Source organism: Tubulanus polymorphus, chromosome 6 (assembly GCF_964204645.1).
Source record: "Tubulanus polymorphus chromosome 6, tnTubPoly1.2, whole genome shotgun sequence".
NCBI classification, from domain to species: domain Eukaryota; kingdom Metazoa; phylum Nemertea; class Palaeonemertea; order Tubulaniformes; family Tubulanidae; genus Tubulanus; species Tubulanus polymorphus.
Window position 1 is genome coordinate 6,952,729 of NC_134030.1, and position 22,718 is coordinate 6,975,446.

Consider the following 22,718-nt stretch of genomic DNA (forward strand, 5'->3'; position numbering starts at 1 on the left):
GCCTTCTTTTTTGTTATTGACTTTATATTTTTTACCGACTATTTAATATTTTAATTTTGATAACTGGGCTCTGTGTGTGTGTGTGTGTGAAGTTGCGGCTTTTCCGCTCCATTTGCTCGCCTTCGGCCTCGCGGTGCAACAAGATGCACATGATTCCACCTAACTAGCACCACCCTTCTTTTACTTAGTTAATGTCTCCATCTCGAGCCGCCAACCACACCCAGCTTGATTGATAAATACTTCTTCTTTATATAGTAAGTATTTCACAGTTTTCTGTTTTCCCTCTCATCACTCAGTCTCATCTCCCTGAGTCAGTCAGAGCCAGTCAGCAGACCGTCCAAAATTCGGTTTGTTAGTTGCCTGTTTTGTTGTGTTTGGCTGTTTTTTCTTCAATTTTTTATTGATTCATCTTTTTTTTTATTGCAAATTGCATGTTATTGGTAAAACATTGTCATTATTTCTAAGACCTGTTCTTAGTTAAAGAATGGATTCCATATTTTCATGACAGAACGATCCACACTCAAACGTGGTGAATGGATTATAAGATAAAAACCCACTATCTACAGATTAAAAGAATTTAAAAACAAGAATTTATTTATTGTATCTAAAATATATAGAAGACACCACGTTTCGATCTCACCCTAGAGATCATCATCAGGTGTGAGATATAGACTAAAAACAGGGGTATATATACAGAGGAGAACAGGTTAATTGAGTAAATTGGTGAGTGAGTAAATAATTAGTGTTTGGCAAGGCATGAAGTAATATACTTAGAAAGAAGGGAATTGTGTGGAGAAAAGCCATTATCCAAATTGGTACTAATATCTGAGTGACGAGTAATTAGGGCAGACTCAACTATGTGGCATTTAGTGTAATTGCTGGAAGTATAAATAATTTCGGCTTTATCAAAATTAAAACGATGACCAGTGTTCCCAACGTGATTGGCTACGCCACTAGCTGGTTTTTGATTTCTTATATCCTTTTTGTGTTGTGAAATTCGAGTTTTTAATTCATGACCAGTTTCTCCGAATTTTATCACAGCCTAAACAAGGAATTTTGTTAACTCCGCAGTCCAAAGGTTTAGATTGATTGTTTTAAACCAAAGTCTTACTAATTTTATTTTCATACGTGAAAATGATTTGTTTATCCAATAAAGGGAGAGAGTGACGAAACTTTTCCAAAACAGGTACATAGGGAACTACAATGAACTCTGAAATGTGTTTTTTATTACCTGGAGGTTTAGAATTGAAGAAAGTGCGTTTAGCCTTAGAAATAGCGATTTTCAAAATGTGATCTGGGTAAGCCAATTTTTAAGAGAGTTGGATATATGGTCAAATTCAGCCGAAAGGAAGATTTCATCGCAGATCTGTAGTGCACGTGTTGATGTATGAGCAACCTATGTGCAAAGCTTAAAAGTTCTTGAGAAAAGAAAATTGTTGATAGGGCCTATATGACTTAACTCCTGACCGATTGTCTGAATAGCTGAAATTTTATAAAGCTCCCTTTTTCAAGCATTTTTCATATGCGTTCGTCAGTTCAAACCAGTTTGTAATTACATAAAAATACGTAAGTCATCTAAGACATGTTTCTACTCGGATCGTGGTTGGTAAGATTTGTTATGGTGAAAGAACCTTTTCAGAGCTGTATAAGCAATAAAATATTGTGTGTAAGTAAGTGCCTTGAAATATTTCGTTAATGCGTCAGAGCAGGGAAGTGAGGACTGCAGGTTGGAATTGAAACGCAATACAATGATATTAAAGCCCTCTTAGAAGAAATGTAACTAGGCTTTCATTGTGTTTTTTTACACACGTGGTGTTCTGAATGCTGAATAAGTCCTAGGCACAAAACCATTGATAGAACGAAAGCTTATCGAGGCATAAATAAAATAAAAGCTTATTGAGGCATATTGTGAAACGCTCCTCTAAGTTAGCGCAGGTAAACTAACAGCTCTTACGTTAACCTAGATCTATTTTTGGCTCTAACTAGTATATATAGCCCATGTCTTTAACATAGCATGTTACTTAATTACCGCAAACCTCTGTCGACGTTGTGTCATCGCGGATATGTTTGAAAATCGTGGCAGAATGGTTATTATTCATTTTTTCAATTTGGAATTCAGAATGTGATATTTTTTTAGATGCTTGCCTCCGGGCAGATGTTGCCCAGAATCCGGTTAAGCTGAATTACGTACATATTACGATTAAACTCCGTAACATAAAAGCGATAATATCTTTGGATGAAACCTGGAGTCAAATTCAACTCACAACTGTATAACTGGAACCTATCCTGACGGATATCACCGGTGATATCGGAGACAGTTCGTTGTTCGCTTACGTTTCTTTTTTTCTCTTTTCAGAAATGTCGTAGGGCGAAAATCGAAAAAAACATGTTCGGTTTTCCGCGTTCGCTCTACCGGACCGACCAAGTGCCGAGCGTGTGCCGCGAGTTGTTCATCAATTCCGGCTACCGTAGTCCGCACAGTTCGATCAAACAATGCGTGATGAGCTTGTTCGAGGTGACCAACGAAACGGTGAACATCTGGACGCACATTTTACCGGCTTTTTACTTCACGTGGAAGATCGTCAAGTGCTGGCAGTCGTACGATTTCGTCGACGACCCGTACGCGACGCCGCTGTTCATCTTACTGCTGTCGTGTTGGGGATACCTGATGGCCAGTTCGTTCGCGCACATATTCAGCGCCATGTCCGTTTTGTCGCGTCACGTTTGTTTTTTCATGGATTACGCGTCGTTGAGTTTGTACAGTTTCGGCTCGGCGGTCGCGTATCGCACGTACTGTCTACCGGACGGCGCGTACGTTGCGAACTACGGCAACTATTACCTATACGCGGCCGTATGTAACGCCATTCTGTGTACGGTGTTTTCGTGTTTATCGCGCTATCTCAAATTGTCGCCGCTGTTGACCACGTGTCGCATGATGTCGTTTTTGTTCCCGTACATTTACGACAACATCCCCATCATCTACCGCTTGGCTTTCTGTCACGGCGAAGATCTCGGCTGCCAAAGCGACGGCTTACGACTCCACTTCGGCCAGTACTTTTTTTCGTTACTGGCCGGCTTGGCTTACTGTTCGCATTTACCCGAGCGGATTCGACCGGGTACTTTCGATTTCATCGGACACAGTCATCAGATATTTCACGTTATGGGCGCGATCGCCAGCTATCTGCAGATTAAAGCGACCATGAGCGATTCGGCCGCTCGGAAGTCTTTCATTTTAAAACACGATCAAACGATTCCATCCAGTCAGTGGTTGTTTGCCTTGACGGCGTTCTTATCCGTCGTCAACGTCGCGATCATCGTCTACTTCGGGGTGCAAATGTACCTTTACAGTTTGCACGCCGACCACAAAGATAACCTACAACTAGTCGATCAGCTCGTCGACGGAGATAGCGATTTGGAAAATGAAGACGATGATGACGAAGATGATGATAATTCCAACATAAAGCAAAAGAAAAGTCTGTGATCAATTTCATTTCAGGGTTTGATCGAAGGAAGTAAAAATGATAGCCCGATGGGGGGACGATTAGTTTCATGGTTCCTACAGGTCCTTAAACTCCTTGAATACCATGGTTTTAGGGGTAAAATGTCCTAAAATTCTGAGCTTCGCCTTCAAATCCCCATTATCCCCTTTAAATTCTGAAAATTGCCCCATAATTTTACTGGAGGGGCGACTTGAGTCGGGCTTCAAAGTTCTGAATTATAGAATATTTCAGTGCTGAGATCAAATCCTATACGTTTTTTGTCACTGTCAATCGACTGAGGCTTCCAGTCGTTATTGTGATAATGTCTAGAAGTTAGGGTTTAGTGGTTTAGTTTTCTGTATGAAGTGCGACCCTTCATTTTGATTAGGTATTCATAAAATACGTGGAATGTTTGGTGAGGTGCTTGCGGTGGAGCTAAGGTTTCTAGAAATATATTCTTTTGTCGTAAAATCATTATGTACACACTTTCGTTTCAAAAAATGTACATTCAAATTTTTGGTATACCGGTAGCTTCAAATCATTTGACTTTCTTCCCTAGAAATTGTACCATTCAAAGTCTCATGGTTTGAGCCCTTGTGTCGCACGTGCATTGCGTAGAATCGGCAAGTAATGCTTTATCGAGATGAAAAGTTTAGTGGTCTTCAGTTAGGCTAAATGTTTTTCTAAAAAAGTAAAAGCATATATAATGTGTTATTACTGTAATAAGTAAAAGGTTGCATGGTTACTAATTGATATCATCAGTCACTGCTGAAATAACTGTTGCCGTGGGATATCGAATTATAATTCCTGCTTGGATAATAATCAATCTACACGGAGAAAAAAGCTGCTTGCCATTATTAGCTTTCGGGTGGAAGATATAAGAAAATATATGTAATAACAGCAAACGACTTTTCATAGCTTTTGAATGGTGTCGATAATTGAAATGCCAATTTATGTTATGTATTAATTTTTTTTTTTTAAATATATATATATGCGTTTCTTACTTAAATGCCTTCGGATGAAGGCTATATTCATGCGATATATGAATTATATATTTTCTATATGAATTATATATATTTTCATTTCAAAAGCTGCTCTTTGAATTTCGTACGAGAGAGTCGATTTGAGTTCATGGCATGTCCGCTCAGGGCATGATTCTATTTATTACTTTGACGTATGTAAGCATTATAACTGTTTACAACCTAGTCTGTTTCACCCGGTTGATCATGATATCATTTGTACTACATTTATATTTTCATATGTTATAACGATTGAATAATTCCGTTGACTATTTTTTTAAAGGACGCATCTCTTGGTCTCACAGAAAATTACGCAATTATGTACGATACGAAAGTCTATTTCGATGTATGGTTATTTGTCAAAACATTATATGATAACGGGTTTCAATAGACAAGTGACTGCCTGATTTCCATAAGGTAAAAACCCACAGTAAAATGAAGAAAAAAAACTCAACTCCCGATACACCCCCCACATCGGTGCAGAACAAATTGGGGATATAGAGAGTGTGGCGGTATATAGGGAGGGGGGTGTTTTACTATATATTTGTGTAGAGATGCACGTTGAGAAAACCTGGGGGTAGGCGGGGGTGGCAGTATATGGGAGGGCGGTTCATTGTAGTTTGAAGATGGCTCATAGAATTGCGGCGAAAAGTCAGATTCTCTTTTAGTTTTCTTTAATTCTATTGTGGGTTTTTACTTTATTATATAGTAATATTTTATCGCTGTTTAAATGCTGTAGTGATTGATAACGCCGCATCTCATGACTTGTCCATTTGTGATCCCTAAAAATTCAGGTGGTACACTATGTTTTGCAAGTAATAAGTTGAATATGAATACTATATTTTTATAGAATTTAATTTAACCGATTAATCCTAGAGAAATGAATTTTATATCCGTTATTGACCGTGCTAGATATTTGTTAGCGCTGAATTGTATTTTCGTAAGCTCGATGATAAGCCTCCTGTATTGCGTTTGATCGTTCAAGGTGGAGAACGTGGGACATTTATTATCTAGAAAAAAGCTTAAATAAGAATATGATTTATATATCTAGGCAAGTGCCAGATCGTTTTCAATCTATGAAGTGTTTATAATGATACTGTAATTTATTTTCTTATACACCTTACTATAGCACTATGAGAATAATCATTGCATTGTTGATATCTAGGCTACGATTAGTAAAAGTCAACACATTTTGGTGTCTTCTGATTCTCGATGAGAAGATTTTCTGTGTAAGCTCAAATAATGCAATCGTGGTGTCAAATCATTAGGTAATATGTTTATTTCAAATCATGTACTACTAGCTCACAAGCTACTACTCAGTGGTCCAATTGATTAAGATCTCTTTCTATGGCATCAATTGTGCCATATGTACTGGTAATTTCAAAAATGGCATTTTATGTGATACCAGCTATAGCAATTACAGTTGCACGTGTGGTGCTGCATATACTGGTAGTAGAAAAAAACATGCATTTTATATTTTCCGATACTGGTGAAAAATAGCGATTACCCTTGTTATAATCGAGGGGCTTACAAGACTGTATGAAATGCTGCATTTCTTTTTATTGAAGCATGAATCGAATTCGATGGGACATCTGTTGTGAAATTAATCTACACACATACATATACACAATATTATTATATGGAATGGTTCACACTTCTATCATATCGATGTGGCTCTTGTACACTTAAATACCTAAATAACAAAAGCAGAAATGTTAATAAGTTAATTGCTCGTAATATGTGACCTGCGATTTGGGTTAACATGAAATTAGGATCAGCAAAAATTTCTAAGACTACACAACCTAATATATAATGGGTAGTCCGATAGTCACTAGTTCGTAGTAAACAGCTGTCAATCTGCGGCCTAGACCCACTTTCTGTTCTGGTGGCTCTCTGTTTTTTTTTTGGTGGTTCAGGCTTCACCTGTTTTGAAAATTTCATCCAAAAGGATTTAAACTGAAAACTAAAACAAATTTACTACAAAACAGTTTCCAAAAAAGATCATCAAGACTTCATACTATTGAGTCTTCAGGAGGGAGGGTGATTCCAGGCTGCAGAATTTAAGGCTACTGGACCGGCGGATCCAGTGGCCAATCTTGAAGTACTTGTCACATCCCTTAAGAGTGCTTTGATGTCCAAAAAGGTGTACTCCCGCACTGAGGGGCTAATTTTGAAGAACATGTGAAAGGGCACTTTGATGTACTGAAAGAACTCCCGCGCTGAAATGTGAAATGCACCTATTAGTTGACAAAATGAAAAAGGTCACTCAAAATTTGATGAGCTTGTACAATAAAATAACAATATAAGTCTCATTAGTCCCCCTGGATCTATCTCAATGGTGGTAGATGGTGTCATTTGCATAAAGAATAACCTAAAACATACAATCTCTTTTTTACTAGTGCCATTTTAGAAATGCCTGCCTACAACTTCATTAACTTTCTAAAAATATGACGCATGAAAAGATTATACCGGGGTATAAGCTTTTTAGTTTCTGCTATGTGATACAACAACGACGATTGTTGCTTTCGAATCATGAGAGCTCGATTTATTTATATGGTAGATATTTTTGTAATCACATCAGCTACGACGACACAGTGTGTTCGGTTTACTAAAATACAAATTAAAACTGGTGTATTAATATATATTTATCATTATTGATAATGAATTATTTATGAACTGTTAATCTATATACTGATGTTTCTAACAAAGCTTTTAATCAGTGTAATAGCTGCCAGGTGTGCTATTGAATAATATATTGTTTACCGATAAAATAGTTTTTATTCTTGTCTTCTTTTTCCACTGAGAGGCTGGTTATCTGATGGAGTCATTCATTACTACCGGTACTTCAAATTGCGTAAAGCTGCGGCTTGAAAATTGAAAGGTTTTTTTTTCGCAATTTGATTTACTGGTATTCTTTGTATTTCAAGTCTCTGACTGGCCTGGGAAATATCAATAGCTGAAATTATTCAGTTTTATTTGGAAATCCTCCAATCTTCGGACCAAATTTGCAATAACTTTACGTAATGCGCTACATCTGTTACTTACAGTGAATATCTGGCTTTACATGTTTGTCATCTGTTACGCGAGGAAAAAAAAAGTAAGTTCACTAACACTGGATTCATGCAGTACACAGTCAATCGATTTATTTCATAAATTTAACAAATTCTGTAATAATATTGCAATAATATAAGTATATATGAAAGAATTTTTCAAACAAAATAATTCGTGTACGGATGATTTGAAGACATCCTCCTACTGCTTTATTTCGGGTCAATAATGTACGAATCACAGTTTGATTCAGGGACGGATTCTGAGTAATATAAAGTCGCAACACACGCCAACTATTCTATGTTTCTTGCGCGGCTTCATCTTGAATATCTTCTGACACGATTCCTTCGACGCCAGCATCATCAACGGTCTTCTCTTCTTCAGTAGTTTTTTCTAGAAATGAAAAGCGACGGTAAATGTTAGGAACTCGAAGAGTCTCGTAACCACCATTCTTTGTGAAAAGTAGGCAAAAAAAGTAGCGTTATCATCCAAGTCTTCACTCTCAGTGAATGTCCCTTAAACTGATTTAGTCTTAATCAGACATATTACTTTGCTGGTCCCAACTTTTCCAACTTATGCAAGTGTTACTGTAGGCTATAAGAAATGGGGCTAATGATTCTAAATAGGTATATTGTACAAACCTTCATCTGGATTGGTATCGCTGTTGGGTTTACTGCCACCATTCAACTCATCTTGTTCATCTATTCGTGATAAAACGTCGGTTCCTTCATCTGAAACAAGTTCTGTTTGTTCCTTCTTAGTTCCGTCTCCTAAATACAATCACAGTGAATATATAAGCAAAAATATACCATAAATCATAGGCCTAAATGCTACATAATCGCTGAAGTTCAGGTCCCTAGTAGTTGTCTGTGCCTGGTTTTCCAATGGCATGATAAATTGCCATCGGCAAATCCATTCAAGATATTTTATTTTTTGTCTGAGACAAATACTTTTCATTCAAATAAATGTACAGGGTCATTCATTTATTACGTACGCATTAGGGGAGGGGGGAAAGGTCAGTGCAATTGCATACTGTAATGCTTAATGTATATGAAAAAATGGCCGATTTTGAGTACAGAGGGGGAGTTGAAAAATTCAAATTTTATGCGTACATTATAAATGAATGATCCCTACTGGGATCTGTTATTGGACCAAAGTTATTATCTTTTACTGATATTTATACAGTAGAATCCCCTTAATTTGGATCATTTGGGACCAATAAAATTCAATAATCTCCAGATTAGACCAAAATTCGGATTAAACGGGTTTGACTGTATCCCCTCGTGCTTGTAAAAATTTACCTGCACTCTCGGAGAGTGTTTGGGTTTGATCCTCATCAGTGTCGGTAACGGGTTGACTCTTAGCGAATATGACGTCTAACTCAGATTTGATATCGCTCACACAATCTTTCACCTTCTGCATGCTCTCGTCGCTCATGTTTATATCTTCGACGACGGCCCAGTAGCCGGGCGGGAAAAACGTTACAGGCATCGAACAAACTGTATTCTCCGGCACTTCGTACCAACCTGCGAGCAAAAATCCTTAACATAAATATTCTCAAGTAGTTTTTCAATCAAAAAGATCCACAATTCATTACATGTGCACTAGGGAAAGAAAACTTATAATGTTTAATCAAAAACCATTAGTTTATCTAAAGGATTCATTCTTTTATTATTTTTATATTTATTACTGTCATTTACCACTGTCACAAACCTTAGAAGAAACATACAGCATAGTTCCCTCGCAATTGTGAAAAATACTCGGAATTTGAAATTGATTATTGAAAGCGTTTAAATGCTGGATTTTTAAACAAAAGCTTACCTTCCGATTTGACGACAAGCGAGTAAATCTCTCCGCGAGAACACCCTTGAAACCAGTGCGAAAGGAGAGTAGATATCGCCGATCCGTGAGACGTTGCCGAATGGTGACGTAACGCCGTTTTTAAATTCTCTTCGCGTTGATTCACCGTTTCCATAAATTCGCTTTCCAACCATTTTCGATCGTAGATTTTCTCCAGAACGGGAACGGAATAGAACGGCGGTCCCCAGACAGCGCCGTCGTAGTGATGAACGCGACTGTTGTTAATGTCTACGTACTTATTTCCGTTGACGTTGCCCCAGATGATGACGTCGGCGACGCTCGCCGAATTCACGTTCAAACGCTGCGCGAGGACGGCTTTGGCCCTGTTCTCGAACAGTCGACTTAGACCGACGATATCGCAGCTTTTAACGTTCGTCGCGGTCCTCGAAATGATATCGACGATGAAATTAATCGGTCCCGAACTGGCAACCAATACTCGCACGTCTTTGCTACTGACATTGTTGATGGTTTCAGAGTATTTCGTGAAGTATTCGTAATATTTTGCGAGTTTAGCCGATTGGTCAGTTTCGGGTTCGAACTCTAATTCATCCAGCATGACTATACACCAGCATCCTTTGAATGCCTCTTCGGGATCCGTGAACACAGTGACCTAGAATTATAAATTTCATACAATCGGTAACATGTATTTTAATACCCTCAACCCAATGAGCCCATGCAGGACATTATCAGCGGATTCAATGTTTCTTTTTCCCAATTGAGGAGAGACCAAAGAAAAACATTCAAACAAGAAACTCTGCCGCCTCCAGGATTCGAACCCATGAATCACTGGATTGGCGAGTCCAGTGACCGGTGGCTTAAACCACTCAGCTTCTCAATAGAATCAGTAACTGAACTACACAAAGATGTTGGATATCGATCATATATGAATATCATCAGTCAGTTGCTCATAAATGGGTTCAAGTCAACTGGTCGACGCATGCCATAGCCACAATCAATAATATTGCATTGTAACAATAATATTCGTTGACTGGTTAACTTTCACCAACTTTTAAGCAAATGACCCCCGAATCGGATAGAAACAGAGACAAACCTCGCGTAGTAATTCATTGGCTAAATCTTGCGCTTCCATTTGTACTCCGCGCAAACATTCTTGATTCTCTTCCTCCGTGTCCAATAAGTGAAGATTAACCTCGACATTTGGTCCGAGGATATCACCGCGAGCGAACGCCGGTATTAAATTGTACGCTACGGCGCTCGTCGCGTTCGTGATACAAACATGAACCGGTTTACTCAACGCCCTTCGTTCTTTCTCTTCGTTGTCGAGCTCGATTTTCGTCTTGAGATTTTCATCGGCAATTTTCGTCATGTCATCGCTCGTCAGTTCGGACACGTCGCCGTAGTAACCTTTAGCGTATTCTTGAAAGTCATTAGCGCCACCTATTATTACGGCTTTTCCACCTCTGTCGACAAGTTCTCGCCATATTAACGGAGATTTTGTATGCGTCCATCCCCTCTCCTTGCACGTTTCGTTTAACCAGTCCTGTATTAAAATTTTTTGAAAGATTCAATTAAACTAAATATATCAGGGTGGCCGCTTTCAGCCCATTTACAAATCCCCCGAGCTTTCCCTGACTTTTCCATCTGATTACACAAATTTCTGGGTTCAGAATGTTACAATTCATTCATTTTTCATTGATAAAGAATCACTCAGAGTTCTCCCTGGGTTTTTTCAGGTTGGTTATATTTGTCAAATTCCCTTTTGAGTTTTCCCTAATTCTTTCTAGATTTTTCTGAGACCCTCCCTGAGTTTTCCAGGTCAGTGATCACCCTGATACTTTCACTGGTTCCTCAGAGTTTAGAGTCAGTAGAGATATCAGGCATCCTATCTGCCTATCTGCCTCCTCCAACTCACAATACTAAGACACTGACCTGCCATTCTTCTTTCCGCTTCACAATTTTGTGAAGTTTAAAATCATTCAGATTTTTTGACAGTTTGTCCGCCAGTAATTCAACGCGTGCGTAATATGGACAGCTCGCACAACCTACAACAATGTAATGCCGTAATTGAAGTGCGGTGACAAAAAAGTAATCAAGAAAGTAATTGACATTGTGACAAAATTTCATTGGGTGCGCTGGCGGCAGGGTCCCATAATTTTGAGAAAAATAAGTAGGCCTAAATGGTTTTGGACAAATGGATGGGGGGTGGGAAAAGTTTGCAGCCGAGCGGAGAAGATAGAGGGGTTTCATTCCGACAGGCCGTCCGACAGGTGACATTCATTCATCTGACAAATTCATTCTCCACTCTTCCCCCCCTCACTCATCCTCTCCTCTTTTTAGCTATGCCTAAAAAGGTTCACAAATCACAGTGTTTTTATCAATCATGTAAGGTTGTTAGGCCCTAAGTAGAAGAAGTTTCACTGGTGCGCAGCTTGGACCTCAGTTATGACTAATAATTAGCAACAGGTGTCATTGTAAGTTAATCAAAATTTAATCAAAAACTGGTAGAAATAAATGACATGACATTAACCTACCTGCAATAACTACTTTCGCCATTTTGACGCCGTATCGGTTGCCATGGAAACCATATTCAGCGATTAAAATCTATAATTCCTTATCTTAAGATATATTCAAAAATGATTTTTCGATTGTGGGAATTGGCAATTATTTCTAGTTCGATATGAAATTAAACAATTCAACTATTACTAATTCGGTAATGATTTTCATGAAGTGTGGACCCTGCCACCAGGAGGCGCTCACTTTCATAATGGCGGCTCTAGGCAAAAAATCACGAGGCAAGAAAACTGTCAAAGAATCAACCTCGGACGACGAGATGATCGAAAGCAGTATTGAAAAGGAAAAATCTAAGAAATGGGGAAACCTTATCGCTCTCGACCCGAAAGATCAAGCCGAGTTTGAGCTAAAGGTCAAAGATATTCGGGACAAGAAAAATGTAAGTTTCCCAATAAATAATAAAACTTGATTGATTTCTTCTTCATCTCATGATTCTTCTATCTTCTTCAGCTCGACCCAACACTACAGAGGCCAGATATTTGTTTATCTTTTCTAGAATGTCCTTGAAGGGTCAAAAAAAGGAGTTGTCTATCTGGGTCACATCCCGAAAGGTTTGTTCGAACCGCAGTTGAAGAAGTTTTTCAGTCAGTTCGGAAACATCAATCGACTTCGCATTTCTAGAAGCAAAAAGACTGGCAATTCCAAAGGCTACGCATTCATTGAGTTTGAATTTGCTGAAATTGCGAAAGTTGTCGCCGAAACGATGAATAGTTACCTCACTTTCAATAGATTAATGCAGTGTAAGTATTGGTTGAGAAGGATTTATATATGCAATATGGCAGACACAAGCGTTCTACCAAAATATCCTCGTAGACCCGGTCATCCTTTCTATTGTTAATCAAAACTTCCGCCTGACTAAACAACTTAATCGTACAGAATCCTTAGTAATTCAGTCAAGTCATCATATAATTTCCACTAACTGCGGGTTTTTATAAGTAAGATATGAGTTTCATGAACACACAATAATAACAGTATAATGTCTAAAAAACGAAATACAATAGGAGAAAATATGAAGTGTATTCATGAAATATTTCTAACGAAGTGGATATTTAACCATGTATGGCAAAGTATTTACTTCCGCTATTTTACCGTACATTATTACTATATATAGTATTAATTGATAAAAGTAACAATAAAGTAATTATATTGGGTTTAGGGTTTTGATAGGGTTAGTGTCGAGAGGGTGAGAAGAGGGTCCAGAGGGTTCCGTTTTACCCCTAGGTATAGGGTAAGGTGTGGTACTATAGATAGTTTAAAAACAATCTAGTGGTTTTCAGCGAGTTCAGTGGTCTAATGGTATGACGTTGCCCTAGTAATTTACTGGCCCGCGTTCAAGTCTCGCTCTATTTTCTCTAATTCTTCTGTTCTCTACACTTTCCTTGAATTTTCTAAGTCGCGCGGCGTAAATCAGCCAATCAGCGACGATGTACGGTATAATAGCGGAAATAAATACTCGGCTGTATACGGTAAAATATCCACTGCGTATTTCTTAACGTTGCTCTTTTTCATTATTAAATGAATGGTTTTTGAAGAGGACATTATATAGACGAGGACGTTTTAAAGGGAGACTTTAATTTTATACAGCAAACTTTTTGATAATATCATCAAAATTTGAACATTCAATAGATTTAATTAATTGTCAATTAAAACGATTTGCATTTATTCGCCACTTTTGATTGTCCCCGGATGAAGACATTGGTCCTAGTTTGGCGAATAATCGAGGGTTAACAATGTAAAGAATACAGAACAGAATCTGGTTGATTATGCGGGCTATGAATGATAACTATATGCTCAAATGCTGATTTCCAACCCAAAGGGAAACATCAAAGCTAATTAGAATAGGCTAAAATGTTTAAAAATTCTCAAATCCTTCTCACACTTTTGATTATTCAGGTCAGTTCCTACCGGATGAAAAAGTTCATCCAGCGATGTTCAAAAATTCTTTCCGACGTTTCAAACGGCCGATAAGTCATCTGATCAGTCAACAACGTTTGAATAAACACAAGTCACAGGAACGTGTCGAAAGAAACAAGAATCGTTTCCGCCAAAAAACGACGAAGAAACTACAGAAATTATCCGAACTTGGCATCGAAATGACTGTAGATCTACCGGTGAGCGATTTATTTCAGTATCGCTAAATTTTAAGATTTGTCGATATCAATTTAGATTAGTTGCAGTCAGTGTATATCAGCGTCCCTACGACTACTTGATTTGACTGCTAGAATTCCTTCTAGATGGAAAATACTTATAATAAGCGTGCTTAAAACTCCTTTGATATTAGCGAAATGTCGAAAAATCCTTCAAGAAATTTTCTATTAGACTACATCTAAATTGATACAGGATATTTTTAAGCTAAGTAAGCAGTTACCGAATTAGAAACCAAGTTTCGTATTGTAAAGGATAAAAGTTTGCTTACGAAACCACTGAATTAATGGTTTACTGAGATAAATATTACCTATTTAAAAGGAGTCTACAGTAATTGGGATATGAAAGTGATTTATTGCATAATTTAGTATGAAACGGTTTCTGTGGAAATGTCTTATTCTAATAATCAGTGTTTGCTCTTTTGTCAGAATTGTGGGCCGGCTATCTCTTGCAAACAAGTGGCAAAGAAGAAATCCAAGAAAGAATCTGCCACTGATGAAACAGAGGTTGAACTCAACGATGTCAATGAAGATGCAGACACGACATTGTCTGCTGATAAAACGCATGTTTTATTGGACGATAGTTCAGACTTTGATATAACAATTAAAACACCCCCGAATACAGTACGCATGAGTCGCAGTTTCTCGCATGCCACAGCCTCTACTCCTGTTGTATCCCAGAAAAAAACACAGAATAGGCGTAAATCGATGGGAGCCCAGGTCAAGACAAAAACAAATCCAGCTAAGAAAAAAGTAAAACGTTTAAGATAATGAAAAACGTAAACAAAAAAAGATAATAAAACTATAGTTTCAAAACTAAGAATTTTCTTTTTTTAATTTAATTGGAGCAAATTTGAAGGAAAACTAATGAATCAATTAGCCTACAGTGAAATCTGTTAACAAATGTTTATCAGTAACATGATTCTTAAAGTCATCTGAACGGAGTTCGAGATGAAAAAATCTGGTCATTTTCAGCTGGAACCCAGACCATCACAGGTTCAAATCTTTACCGTCAAGTGCCGCCCCTCAATAAACCGTAAGCTGCGAACGTGTGAACTACCTATTATTGGTACTGTGGCACGTGAGTAATTGCTTAGTTCTCACTTTCACCGTCAACGATATGTATAGGGGCAGCACCTGACGGTTAAAAATTTCGCACAATTCAATTATTTTTTTATTGATCCTTATGTTTATGTGCCAAGATGACAGATTATGCGCTGCACAAAATTATATCATCCGATGATGTCGAGTATTACATGAAAACCGAAGTATTGAAAGATGGGATAACTGTAAATTTGACTGACTGTCAGTCATCATGGTCTGGAAAAGGCAAGTACAGTTTGTGTAAACTAGTGTGTGTGTCACTAACCTGCTAACCCACCGGTCATCCTTCTTATTACCTGATTACCGAGCTGACGTATTTTACCGAGATTACCACTAACTAGTTTTAAGATTAAAAAAAGATAACCATTCTTATCTGCATGTTGCTATAGTGTAGTACCTACTAGCCGTCGTTCCAACAACGACTAGTATTCAGACTACTTATTGCTAATGCTTGCATTCTTAAAACATGGCCCCCGAGCTGAGGATACTGAAGCCAAACATTTGGTTTAAAACAATAAATTATAGTAGGCCTACCAACTACCTTAGTTGTCCTGTTTTTTAAATCTATTTTTGAAATAAAAAACATCTTATGGTAATGTGTTGATGATGCATAGAAACATTTAGGTCTGTCTAAACCTAAATGTGTCAAAAAGTGGTGTGAGTGGAGTACGAAATGTTCTGTTTTTTTTTTGTAATTTACAGTGTCAAACAGTGAACTTAAGACAACTTGCAGTAAAATTCATATGGACTATGAAGATTATCTACTGCAAACCAAAGCTGCACTTACTGGTCAAACCACCAAAAATATGCACTTCCAATATGTTGTGAAGCAAATTTCATCTGGCATCGAAGTAACGTGGAAAAAATACGTCCCTGGAGAAAATGTCAAGGTATGTCTCACTGCTTAATCTAATATCAACGTCTGGTATTCAGACTAGTCTCACTCTTGGGGCGAGTTGTCGTAGTGATCCTTTACGTATTGTAGTTCATAATAAATGCAGTAAACTTTTCAAAATTTCACTGGAAGAATATTCAAATTTTACTGTTTCTTCAATGCTACTAATGCATTTTCTAGTTGTACTCAGTCTTGGCTGGTGAAACAACCGTAAGACATTTCCGGCTGTTATTTCAAAATCAACCGCTGTATGACTATGTTCAGCCAGGGACCCATCCATGGGACTTGTAAGACTTAAGTCCATCAATTTCAATTTGTCTCCATCGTGCATTTCAGTGCAGGAGCGTGTCTAATATTGCCTTTTTGACCCATCTACTATGTAACCAGTTCATGATTAGACCTACATTTCAGTTTCAACTGGGCATTGTGAAGTTATCGCATGATGCTGATCCGGTGCAACGAATCTGTAGTTTATTCCAACTGAGTTTGAGACGTACGCAGGAATTACGGGAAGGAATCTCAGACGCTGTCAGTAAATCCGATCGTTTGTTAGCTGAACGAGATAAAGCTTTAACTGTACGTACGTAATGTAACAAACTGCAAGGTGCAACTTAAAAGTTTAAAAGCTTCAGTTTTGTCATAAAATTCAATAATTTTTGCTTTCTTCTTTCGGTATTTTAGCTGTTAAAGAAATCCGTTGAAGCTAAAGAGACTTTGGAGAGGGATCTGTATTCGAAGGTTTGTCTCAAACATGCGTCAATTGATCACTCAAAATATGCTGTCTTAAATGTCTTTTGTATCGTCTATGCTTCTGCTTTCAATTTCAGTTTCAACTTGTGTTGAATTCGAAGAAGCAAAAATTAAGGCAGCTTAAAGCAGCAAGTGAGTGGAATTTTCATTTCTTTTTAGCCCACTTGGGACTTTAGTCCTAGCGGGCTATTGCGTTCACTTTTCGTCCGTCGTCCGTCCGTAGACGGAATCCAGTTATTTTGGGAAGTTTTGAAGACGCTTCAAGGTAACGTCTTGATATTTGGGTTACACATGTATCTACCCTAGACACATCTTCAGCCCAAAAACTGGCCCTGTCAGAATCAAGATGGCCGACTGGCAGCCATTGTTGTTTGACAAAATCAGCACTTTACACATTTTTGAACTTTTTGAGGGAAATTTTGAAGACGCTATGATCAATTACCTTGATCTTTCGGATATATGTGAATCCCACCAGGGCCCATCAACATAACAAAAATTGGGTCGGTCGGACTCAAGATGGCCGTCCTATGACCTTTTTAGTGCCCAAAAATGTTAATTTTGGCCCGAATTCTGAGTCCTGTAGCTTCCTACTGGTTTGCCATTTCTCATTACAATTTGTGATGGGTGTTCTTTGGAAAGGGATGTTTTATACCTGAGACAGGTATTTTTCATCAGCCAATTATGACGCAATTGGCGGCCATCTTGGTGTAACCATTACTCATTCGTAAGTGGGAAAAAGTTTTTCCACATTATATTGATACCTAAGCGTATTTTGCTACCACAATCAATTAGAAAGTTGTAGCTCATAACGTGTTCTATGATTGTGGTGAGTCTCAAGGTCATTGGGTTTTGAATATGGTCACCAGGGGGCGTTGAATAGTAGAATGACTTAGTATTTCCTTATTATATTGGTACCTAGGCATATTTTGTTACCATGATCAATTGCAAAGTTGTAGTTCATGACATGTTCTATGATTGTGGTGAGTTTCGAGGTCATTGGGTTTTGAATATGGTCACCAGGGGGCGTTGAATAGTAGAATGACTTAGTATTACCATATTAAATTGGTAACGAGGCATATTTTGTTATCACAATCAATTACAAAATCGTAGCTGCTGACATGTTCTATGATTGTGGTAGGTTTTTGTAAATGGTCACCAGGGGACGTTGAATATTGAAATTGTTAGATTGTTGAGCATTTGAAACCACTTCCCAAGTGGGCATGGTGTCCCTGGACCCCTAGTTTGTTAACATTTTTGTAAAAATCTAACATCATGCATATTACTTTTAAGAAAAAGGTGACGAAACTTTGATTTATTTTATAGTTGAAGAATTGAGTAAATCGGAACCAGCCATTGGATTGGCGAACCATGCACCTCAGCCTATTGATGACGAAAGTGACAGCGACGATACAGCCATCGATAAATCAACGACTAAACATCGCATCAGGTGTTGTAGGCCTACATTAATCAGATAGTCTCAAACTAACTACAAATATTGAATCTGATTCAAAATGTTCCAGCATAATATCGGTCTACTGACCAAATATTTTGCAAAGTGGTTGTGTTTAAATTTTTTCTGCTCGCTCAACAGTTATGAAATAACCGATGACGATGTTCTTTACAGCGATGATGAAACTACAGATGAAGAAAGACAAATAACTCTGACAAAAAAGAGTCGACTTCAACGATCGTCAGATTTTCACGCGACTGACAGCCGATCATCACCATTACTGCCAGGTGGTGATGATGAAGATGATGATGATGATGTCGGTACCAGCGTTGTTGTCCATAGAAGGTAAAGCCATGCCGCATGATTTTCTATTCACTCAGTTTGTTTTAATAAGGTTGCCTCTACAAAGATGTAATTTTTCACCAGTTTCACTTTCATATCAGAAAAACTGTGTAGTTTTGTCCTAATATGTTTCGGTCGTTTCTTTGTTTGTTATCAATTTTGTGACATACCTGGACAATAGTTGTCATCGTGCTTTCAAGGCTAGTTTACTTTATGTAGGGCTACCAGCTGTCCCTGATTGTCAGGTACAGTCCATGAAAATGCCTCACTCTCCCTGATGGTGGTGTTGGAAGCTATTGAAAATTCATTGCTGTCCCTGAAACATCTACTGATCCTCTAAAATAATCATCTTCTAGTTCTGTATTTTTCCCAATATTGTGTCCCCGGAAGTTTACTTTTTTGTCCCCAATGTAGTAATTGATAGGTTGGCTGATCTCGTTATATATTAATGTATTCACTGAATTCAAACACGTAATTTCAGACGAGCTCGTAATGCACCGAAAAACAAAACTCCAGCAAAAGCCGTCCTACCGAAAGTCTCCACATCATCAGCTGCTAGTCTGAGAAAATCAACCAGTAATCCGAGGTGAATATTCTACTAATTGCATAAGAGCTTTCGTTTAACTTAACAAACGTAAATTCTGTGTCGGTTGATGTTTATATATTTTGTATCGTTAGTAATTGTAGCAGTACAAATGTAATACCGTTTACCATTTCTTTGTATGGAATTTTTGAAATGCTTCTGAATATGTAGCTTAATCGTGTGTTTGTATGAGAGAATAAGTAAAAGAATCACGTAGGTCTTTCTGTTTTATAATTCTTAAACTTATAGAGCTGGTTTTTCATTGCAGGCCATCGACGAGTCGTTCAGCGCGCAAATCTAGACAGGAAACTCCTAAAGATAGTTTAGACGCTGAGGATTTAGTGAATTTTATGTGACATTGAATGTATGAGACATTTTCATCCGTATTTTTCTGGAATTAACAAATTACTCAAACACGCGCCAACCATCAATAGTGAAAAATATGGAACTGTTCACCGTCAAATTATAGTTATTGTAACAAGCTTCCACTGTGTGATGTACATGTTGATAATTTACTTTTTATATTTTTGAATAAATCTGGAATGATTTAGATTTGTGTGAGTTTCTTTTCATGTTTTAAGGCAGTGGCTGTTTAACTGATACTGATTCACACGAAAACTAGTGTTGTCGGAAAAGTAAAGAAAAGTCTAGTAAAGAAAGCGTATACATCATAGCGTTATAATTTTCATATGCATATGTTTTCTATTCTCATTGTATCGATTACATCTAAGCGGTTTTTTTTGGAAACCTGTTTTACGTGCTATGTCTACCCGCTCTTCCTTGCGTCGGTGTCATCTGGCTCCACAAATTCCAAAGGGGGAATTCGAAATGTGGCAATAGTAAGACTCGCAACGATCAAACTTCATTTCCTAAATCCGAATTAAATGAGATGTAAATCTCGATAGAAAGACTAATAAATATCGACGCTAGAATACATCGTATAATAAAACGTTCAGGCTTACCGCTTATGAGTCCTGAGAAGCTGTGGAAGGCTTGTCTGACAGTATCGCGTCCAGTGTTGGTACACTGGTTTAGTTAAACAGTTCCACGTATATGTGCACATATTTACTCGGACCTCTCGTGGAGAATGATTAATAAATCCCTTATGAGTATTCATCGATTAGAAGATCAATCATGGAAGAGAAACCAATAAGCTCATTTTCCGGGTGTGGCGGGTCAGTTTAGTTTTATAGTTTCATGTCGGATATCGCGTAAACCAGGTTCTTTATTCATCTTTTAAATTGAAAAGCTTAATATCAAAAATACTTTCACCGAGTCCTCTTTTTTTTCGTTGCATAGACCGTAATGGTAGATTCTCAAGTACAGTTCCCAACGAAATTCTATAAAATCTCGAAAAACCGGGATTTTGTGTCTACAAACTTGAAGAAATTGTCTTTGGTAGAGAGTTCAAATAGTTGAAAATCCATAGAAGCAAAACAGTATAAATCTCCTGAAATCTACATGAGATTTGTACTGTTTTTGCTTCTTGCAAAAGGCTTTCTTTATCAATAGCCGATTACTTATGCTAGGTTTGCAAATTAGAAAATAACTTGGGGTTATCGCGTCCTAAGTAAATGGTTTTTTTGTGCGATAGAATTCCCGCCGCGAGGATGATCGAATGAAAATTAAAAACTGCGAAAAACAATAAGACGCGCATCACGGGGTAGGATCAATTGAAAATAATCAAACCCCCAATGTCGAACATATTAAAACCAACCGCATGGTGCAATATTCTTTAAGGAAATCATCACTAAATGAAGAGTATTTTACGTAAATATATATGTATACTTTATTTCATTCGTTTTAAGCGTTTCAATCATTTATCGGGTCCATTTTGCTGCGGTGTCAAATTGTGGCTTTTGGTTCCAACCTGTAAGTAAAGCGTGTATTTATGATGATTGTTACATAAAAAATGTCCATTTGGACGGAGTTCTGTCAGTTGACCTAACATTGAGACCTGAATACTTACCGTTTTCTGCTTTTTTGCTCTTTGATTGCAGTTTCCTTCCAATTAGCTGGATATTTTGATATATTCGTCATGTACTGTTGATTTACCTGTTATGTATCATCAAATACAAAAAAATGTTGAAAAAACGAACGAAAGCTACATAGATATGAAGATTTGAGCGGGATGATAATATACGTAGGCCTATATTTGTCTGTATATTGTGACAATGTGAAAGATTGATTTTCTGATTATAAAGATATTGGGACGGGGGCTTAGGGGCAATCAGACACTTACCCTCCATTCGTCCTCCCATTGAAGGTGGTTGTAGTGCGGTTCCTTGGTAAGAATACGCTTCAGAATAGCCTGATTCTCGTGAGTCACTCTCAATAATTCTCGTTGGCGTTTTGTCTTGTTCAAACTAAATACACAATTGGAAATAAGAGCAATTAAGTATTAAAGATTTCGATGATATTATGTTGTCATCGGTCTTTGTTCCATTAGCAGGCTAACTATTTCATTCATTTCATAAAACGAAGATCCATAGACACTTGAATAACCTTTTTGTTTCATAGTCATTTCTGTTATCAACTCGTCCTCTTGTCCTCATGATGAACGACATTTTCTCGAGCAATATTCGATTATCTCTGTCAACTGTTGATAGTCTTTCCTCTTCAACCTGTAATGTTATAAAAGAGATGCGAACATTTCCACCTCAAGTCAAGGCCCTCACAGACTACTGACTTAACTTACTTGAAGTTTTTTCAGTTTAAGATGGAGATGCATATACGTCTTTGGTGGCTTGTTATCCAGGACGGCCCTAGCTAAAATAGATGTTTGTATCATGAAAATCTCTTTCGATGAAAATGACATATTAATACGAATAGGTTGAGACCATACTGAAAAAAACTAGTTTACCGGAGTGGACCTTCTTCCTATGGGTGTCGAATCTGCTTTGGTCCCATCTCTTTTTCAAGAGTTTGTTATTGGCTGGTGTTATCGGTTGATAGGCCCTGTGCATGTTAAACGCCACGAGTCTCCTGAAATTAAAGATTTGTTTTTATCGTGATTCCCTTCACTCTCTGTCAGGTTGCGACTGTTATGTAACCAAGCACCACAAATTTACTTGTCACAGCCTTAGTAACCACTGCTGAATTCTGGGGATTTATGTCGGTAGACCATGGTGAATTTCGTAGTTTTCTCGCCCACAAGTTGCGAAAAAGTGGAATTGACCATTTCTATGTCTTAAAAGAGATTACGTCATCGAATACTGTTATTTAAGTTAACAAATGTGATGCAAACTTCTTCCGAGAAATTGTTAGTATACTCTATAACGGTTTGGTTCATCGATGTGTTTGTTGCCTGTGGGTTATTTGGTTTCGTTCTGAAATGTTAATTCATGTCCACCCGCCTGTTTTATTGATGTAACTTGTAAAAATTGTGTGAAGAATAAGCCTGAACTCCACGATTCAAACGATATGTAAGATCAACATGAATTAACCATTTTAGAGTCCATTATTGATCAACAAATCAGGCAGGGCTTCAATTCATTTGATTTCCCAATGTT

General features: G+C 37.7%; 4 protein-coding genes across 6 annotated transcripts; 3 read left to right on the forward strand and 1 right to left on the reverse strand.

Annotated features, from left to right (window-relative positions):
- The first annotated feature begins 86 nt into the window (after positions 1–86).
- Positions 87–7,230, forward strand: LOC141907004 (membrane progestin receptor gamma-like). Of its 2 annotated transcripts, none has more exons than XM_074796535.1 (2): positions 87–254; positions 2,357–7,230. In XM_074796535.1, exon 2 carries the CDS (start codon positions 2,387–2,389, stop codon positions 3,479–3,481), a length of 1,095 nt encoding a protein of 364 aa, XP_074652636.1. In that variant the 5' UTR covers positions 87–254; positions 2,357–2,386; the 3' UTR covers positions 3,482–7,230. The 2 variants fall into 2 exon arrangements, with proteins under 2 accessions (XP_074652636.1, XP_074652635.1); XM_074796534.1 differs by lacking the exon at positions 87–254 and adding an exon at positions 2,035–2,087.
- A 327-nt stretch (positions 7,231–7,557) lies between these two features.
- Positions 7,558–14,892, forward strand: LOC141907213 (MKI67 FHA domain-interacting nucleolar phosphoprotein-like). Its single transcript, XM_074796793.1, has 5 exons — positions 7,558–7,595; positions 12,096–12,317; positions 12,435–12,678; positions 13,832–14,049; positions 14,512–14,892. Exons 1-5 carry the CDS (start codon positions 7,563–7,565, stop codon positions 14,851–14,853), a joined length of 1,059 nt encoding a protein of 352 aa, XP_074652894.1. The 5' UTR covers positions 7,558–7,562; the 3' UTR covers positions 14,854–14,892.
- On the reverse strand, positions 7,636–11,920 carry LOC141907000 (putative malate dehydrogenase 1B). 2 transcript variants are annotated; one of them, XM_074796528.1, is made up of 7 exons: positions 11,899–11,920; positions 11,297–11,409; positions 10,458–10,907; positions 9,368–10,016; positions 8,848–9,072; positions 8,188–8,316; positions 7,637–7,939 (listed from the first exon to the last, which is right to left on the reverse strand). In XM_074796528.1, the coding sequence occupies exons 1-7, from the start codon at positions 11,918–11,920 to the stop codon at positions 7,845–7,847; spliced, it is 1,683 nt and encodes a 560-aa protein (XP_074652629.1). In that variant the 3' UTR covers positions 7,637–7,844. The 2 variants fall into 2 exon arrangements, with proteins under 2 accessions (XP_074652628.1, XP_074652629.1); XM_074796527.1 differs by lacking the exon at positions 11,899–11,920 and having other exon boundaries at positions 7,636–7,939; positions 11,297–11,599.
- A 379-nt stretch (positions 14,893–15,271) lies between the features above and the next one.
- LOC141907415 (DNA repair protein XRCC4-like) lies at positions 15,272–19,709 on the forward strand. Its single transcript, XM_074797047.1, has 9 exons — positions 15,272–15,411; positions 15,889–16,076; positions 16,493–16,657; positions 16,763–16,819; positions 16,909–16,963; positions 18,155–18,278; positions 18,456–18,626; positions 19,105–19,209; positions 19,475–19,709. The coding sequence occupies exons 1-9, from the start codon at positions 15,285–15,287 to the stop codon at positions 19,560–19,562; spliced, it is 1,080 nt and encodes a 359-aa protein (XP_074653148.1). The 5' UTR covers positions 15,272–15,284; the 3' UTR covers positions 19,563–19,709.
- Positions 19,710–22,718: the final 3,009 nt, after the last annotated feature.

Excerpts from the sequence above, each read along its gene's own strand:
- LOC141907000 (XM_074796527.1), bottom strand. The coding sequence starts at position 11,491 with ATGAAATTTTGTCACAATGTCAATTACTTTCTTGATTACTTTTTTGTC. Across the intron at positions 10,017-10,457 it reads CCAATGAATTACTACGCGAG|GTCACTGTGTTCACGGATCC; the intron begins GTTTGTCTCTGT and ends TTATAATTCTAG. Across the intron at positions 9,073-9,367 it reads GCTTGTCGTCAAATCGGAAG|GTTGGTACGAAGTGCCGGAG; the intron begins GTAAGCTTTTGT and ends TTTTGCTCGCAG.
- LOC141907004 (XM_074796534.1), top strand. The coding sequence starts at position 2,064 with ATGTTTGAAAATCGTGGCAGAATG. Across the intron at positions 2,088-2,356 it reads TTGAAAATCGTGGCAGAATG|AAATGTCGTAGGGCGAAAAT; the intron begins GTTATTATTCAT and ends TTCTCTTTTCAG.
- LOC141907415 (XM_074797047.1), top strand. The coding sequence starts at position 15,285 with ATGACAGATTATGCGCTGCACAAAATTATATCATCCGATGATGTCGAG. Across the intron at positions 15,412-15,888 it reads GTCATCATGGTCTGGAAAAG|TGTCAAACAGTGAACTTAAG; the intron begins GCAAGTACAGTT and ends TGTAATTTACAG. Across the intron at positions 19,210-19,474 it reads AAATCAACCAGTAATCCGAG|GCCATCGACGAGTCGTTCAG; the intron begins GTGAATATTCTA and ends TTTTCATTGCAG.
- LOC141907213 (XM_074796793.1), top strand. The coding sequence starts at position 7,563 with ATGTTTGTCATCTGTTACGCGAGGAAAAAAAAA. Across the intron at positions 7,596-12,095 it reads GTTACGCGAGGAAAAAAAAA|TGTGGACCCTGCCACCAGGA; the intron begins GTAAGTTCACTA and ends ATTTTCATGAAG. Across the intron at positions 14,050-14,511 it reads AAATGACTGTAGATCTACCG|AATTGTGGGCCGGCTATCTC; the intron begins GTGAGCGATTTA and ends CTCTTTTGTCAG.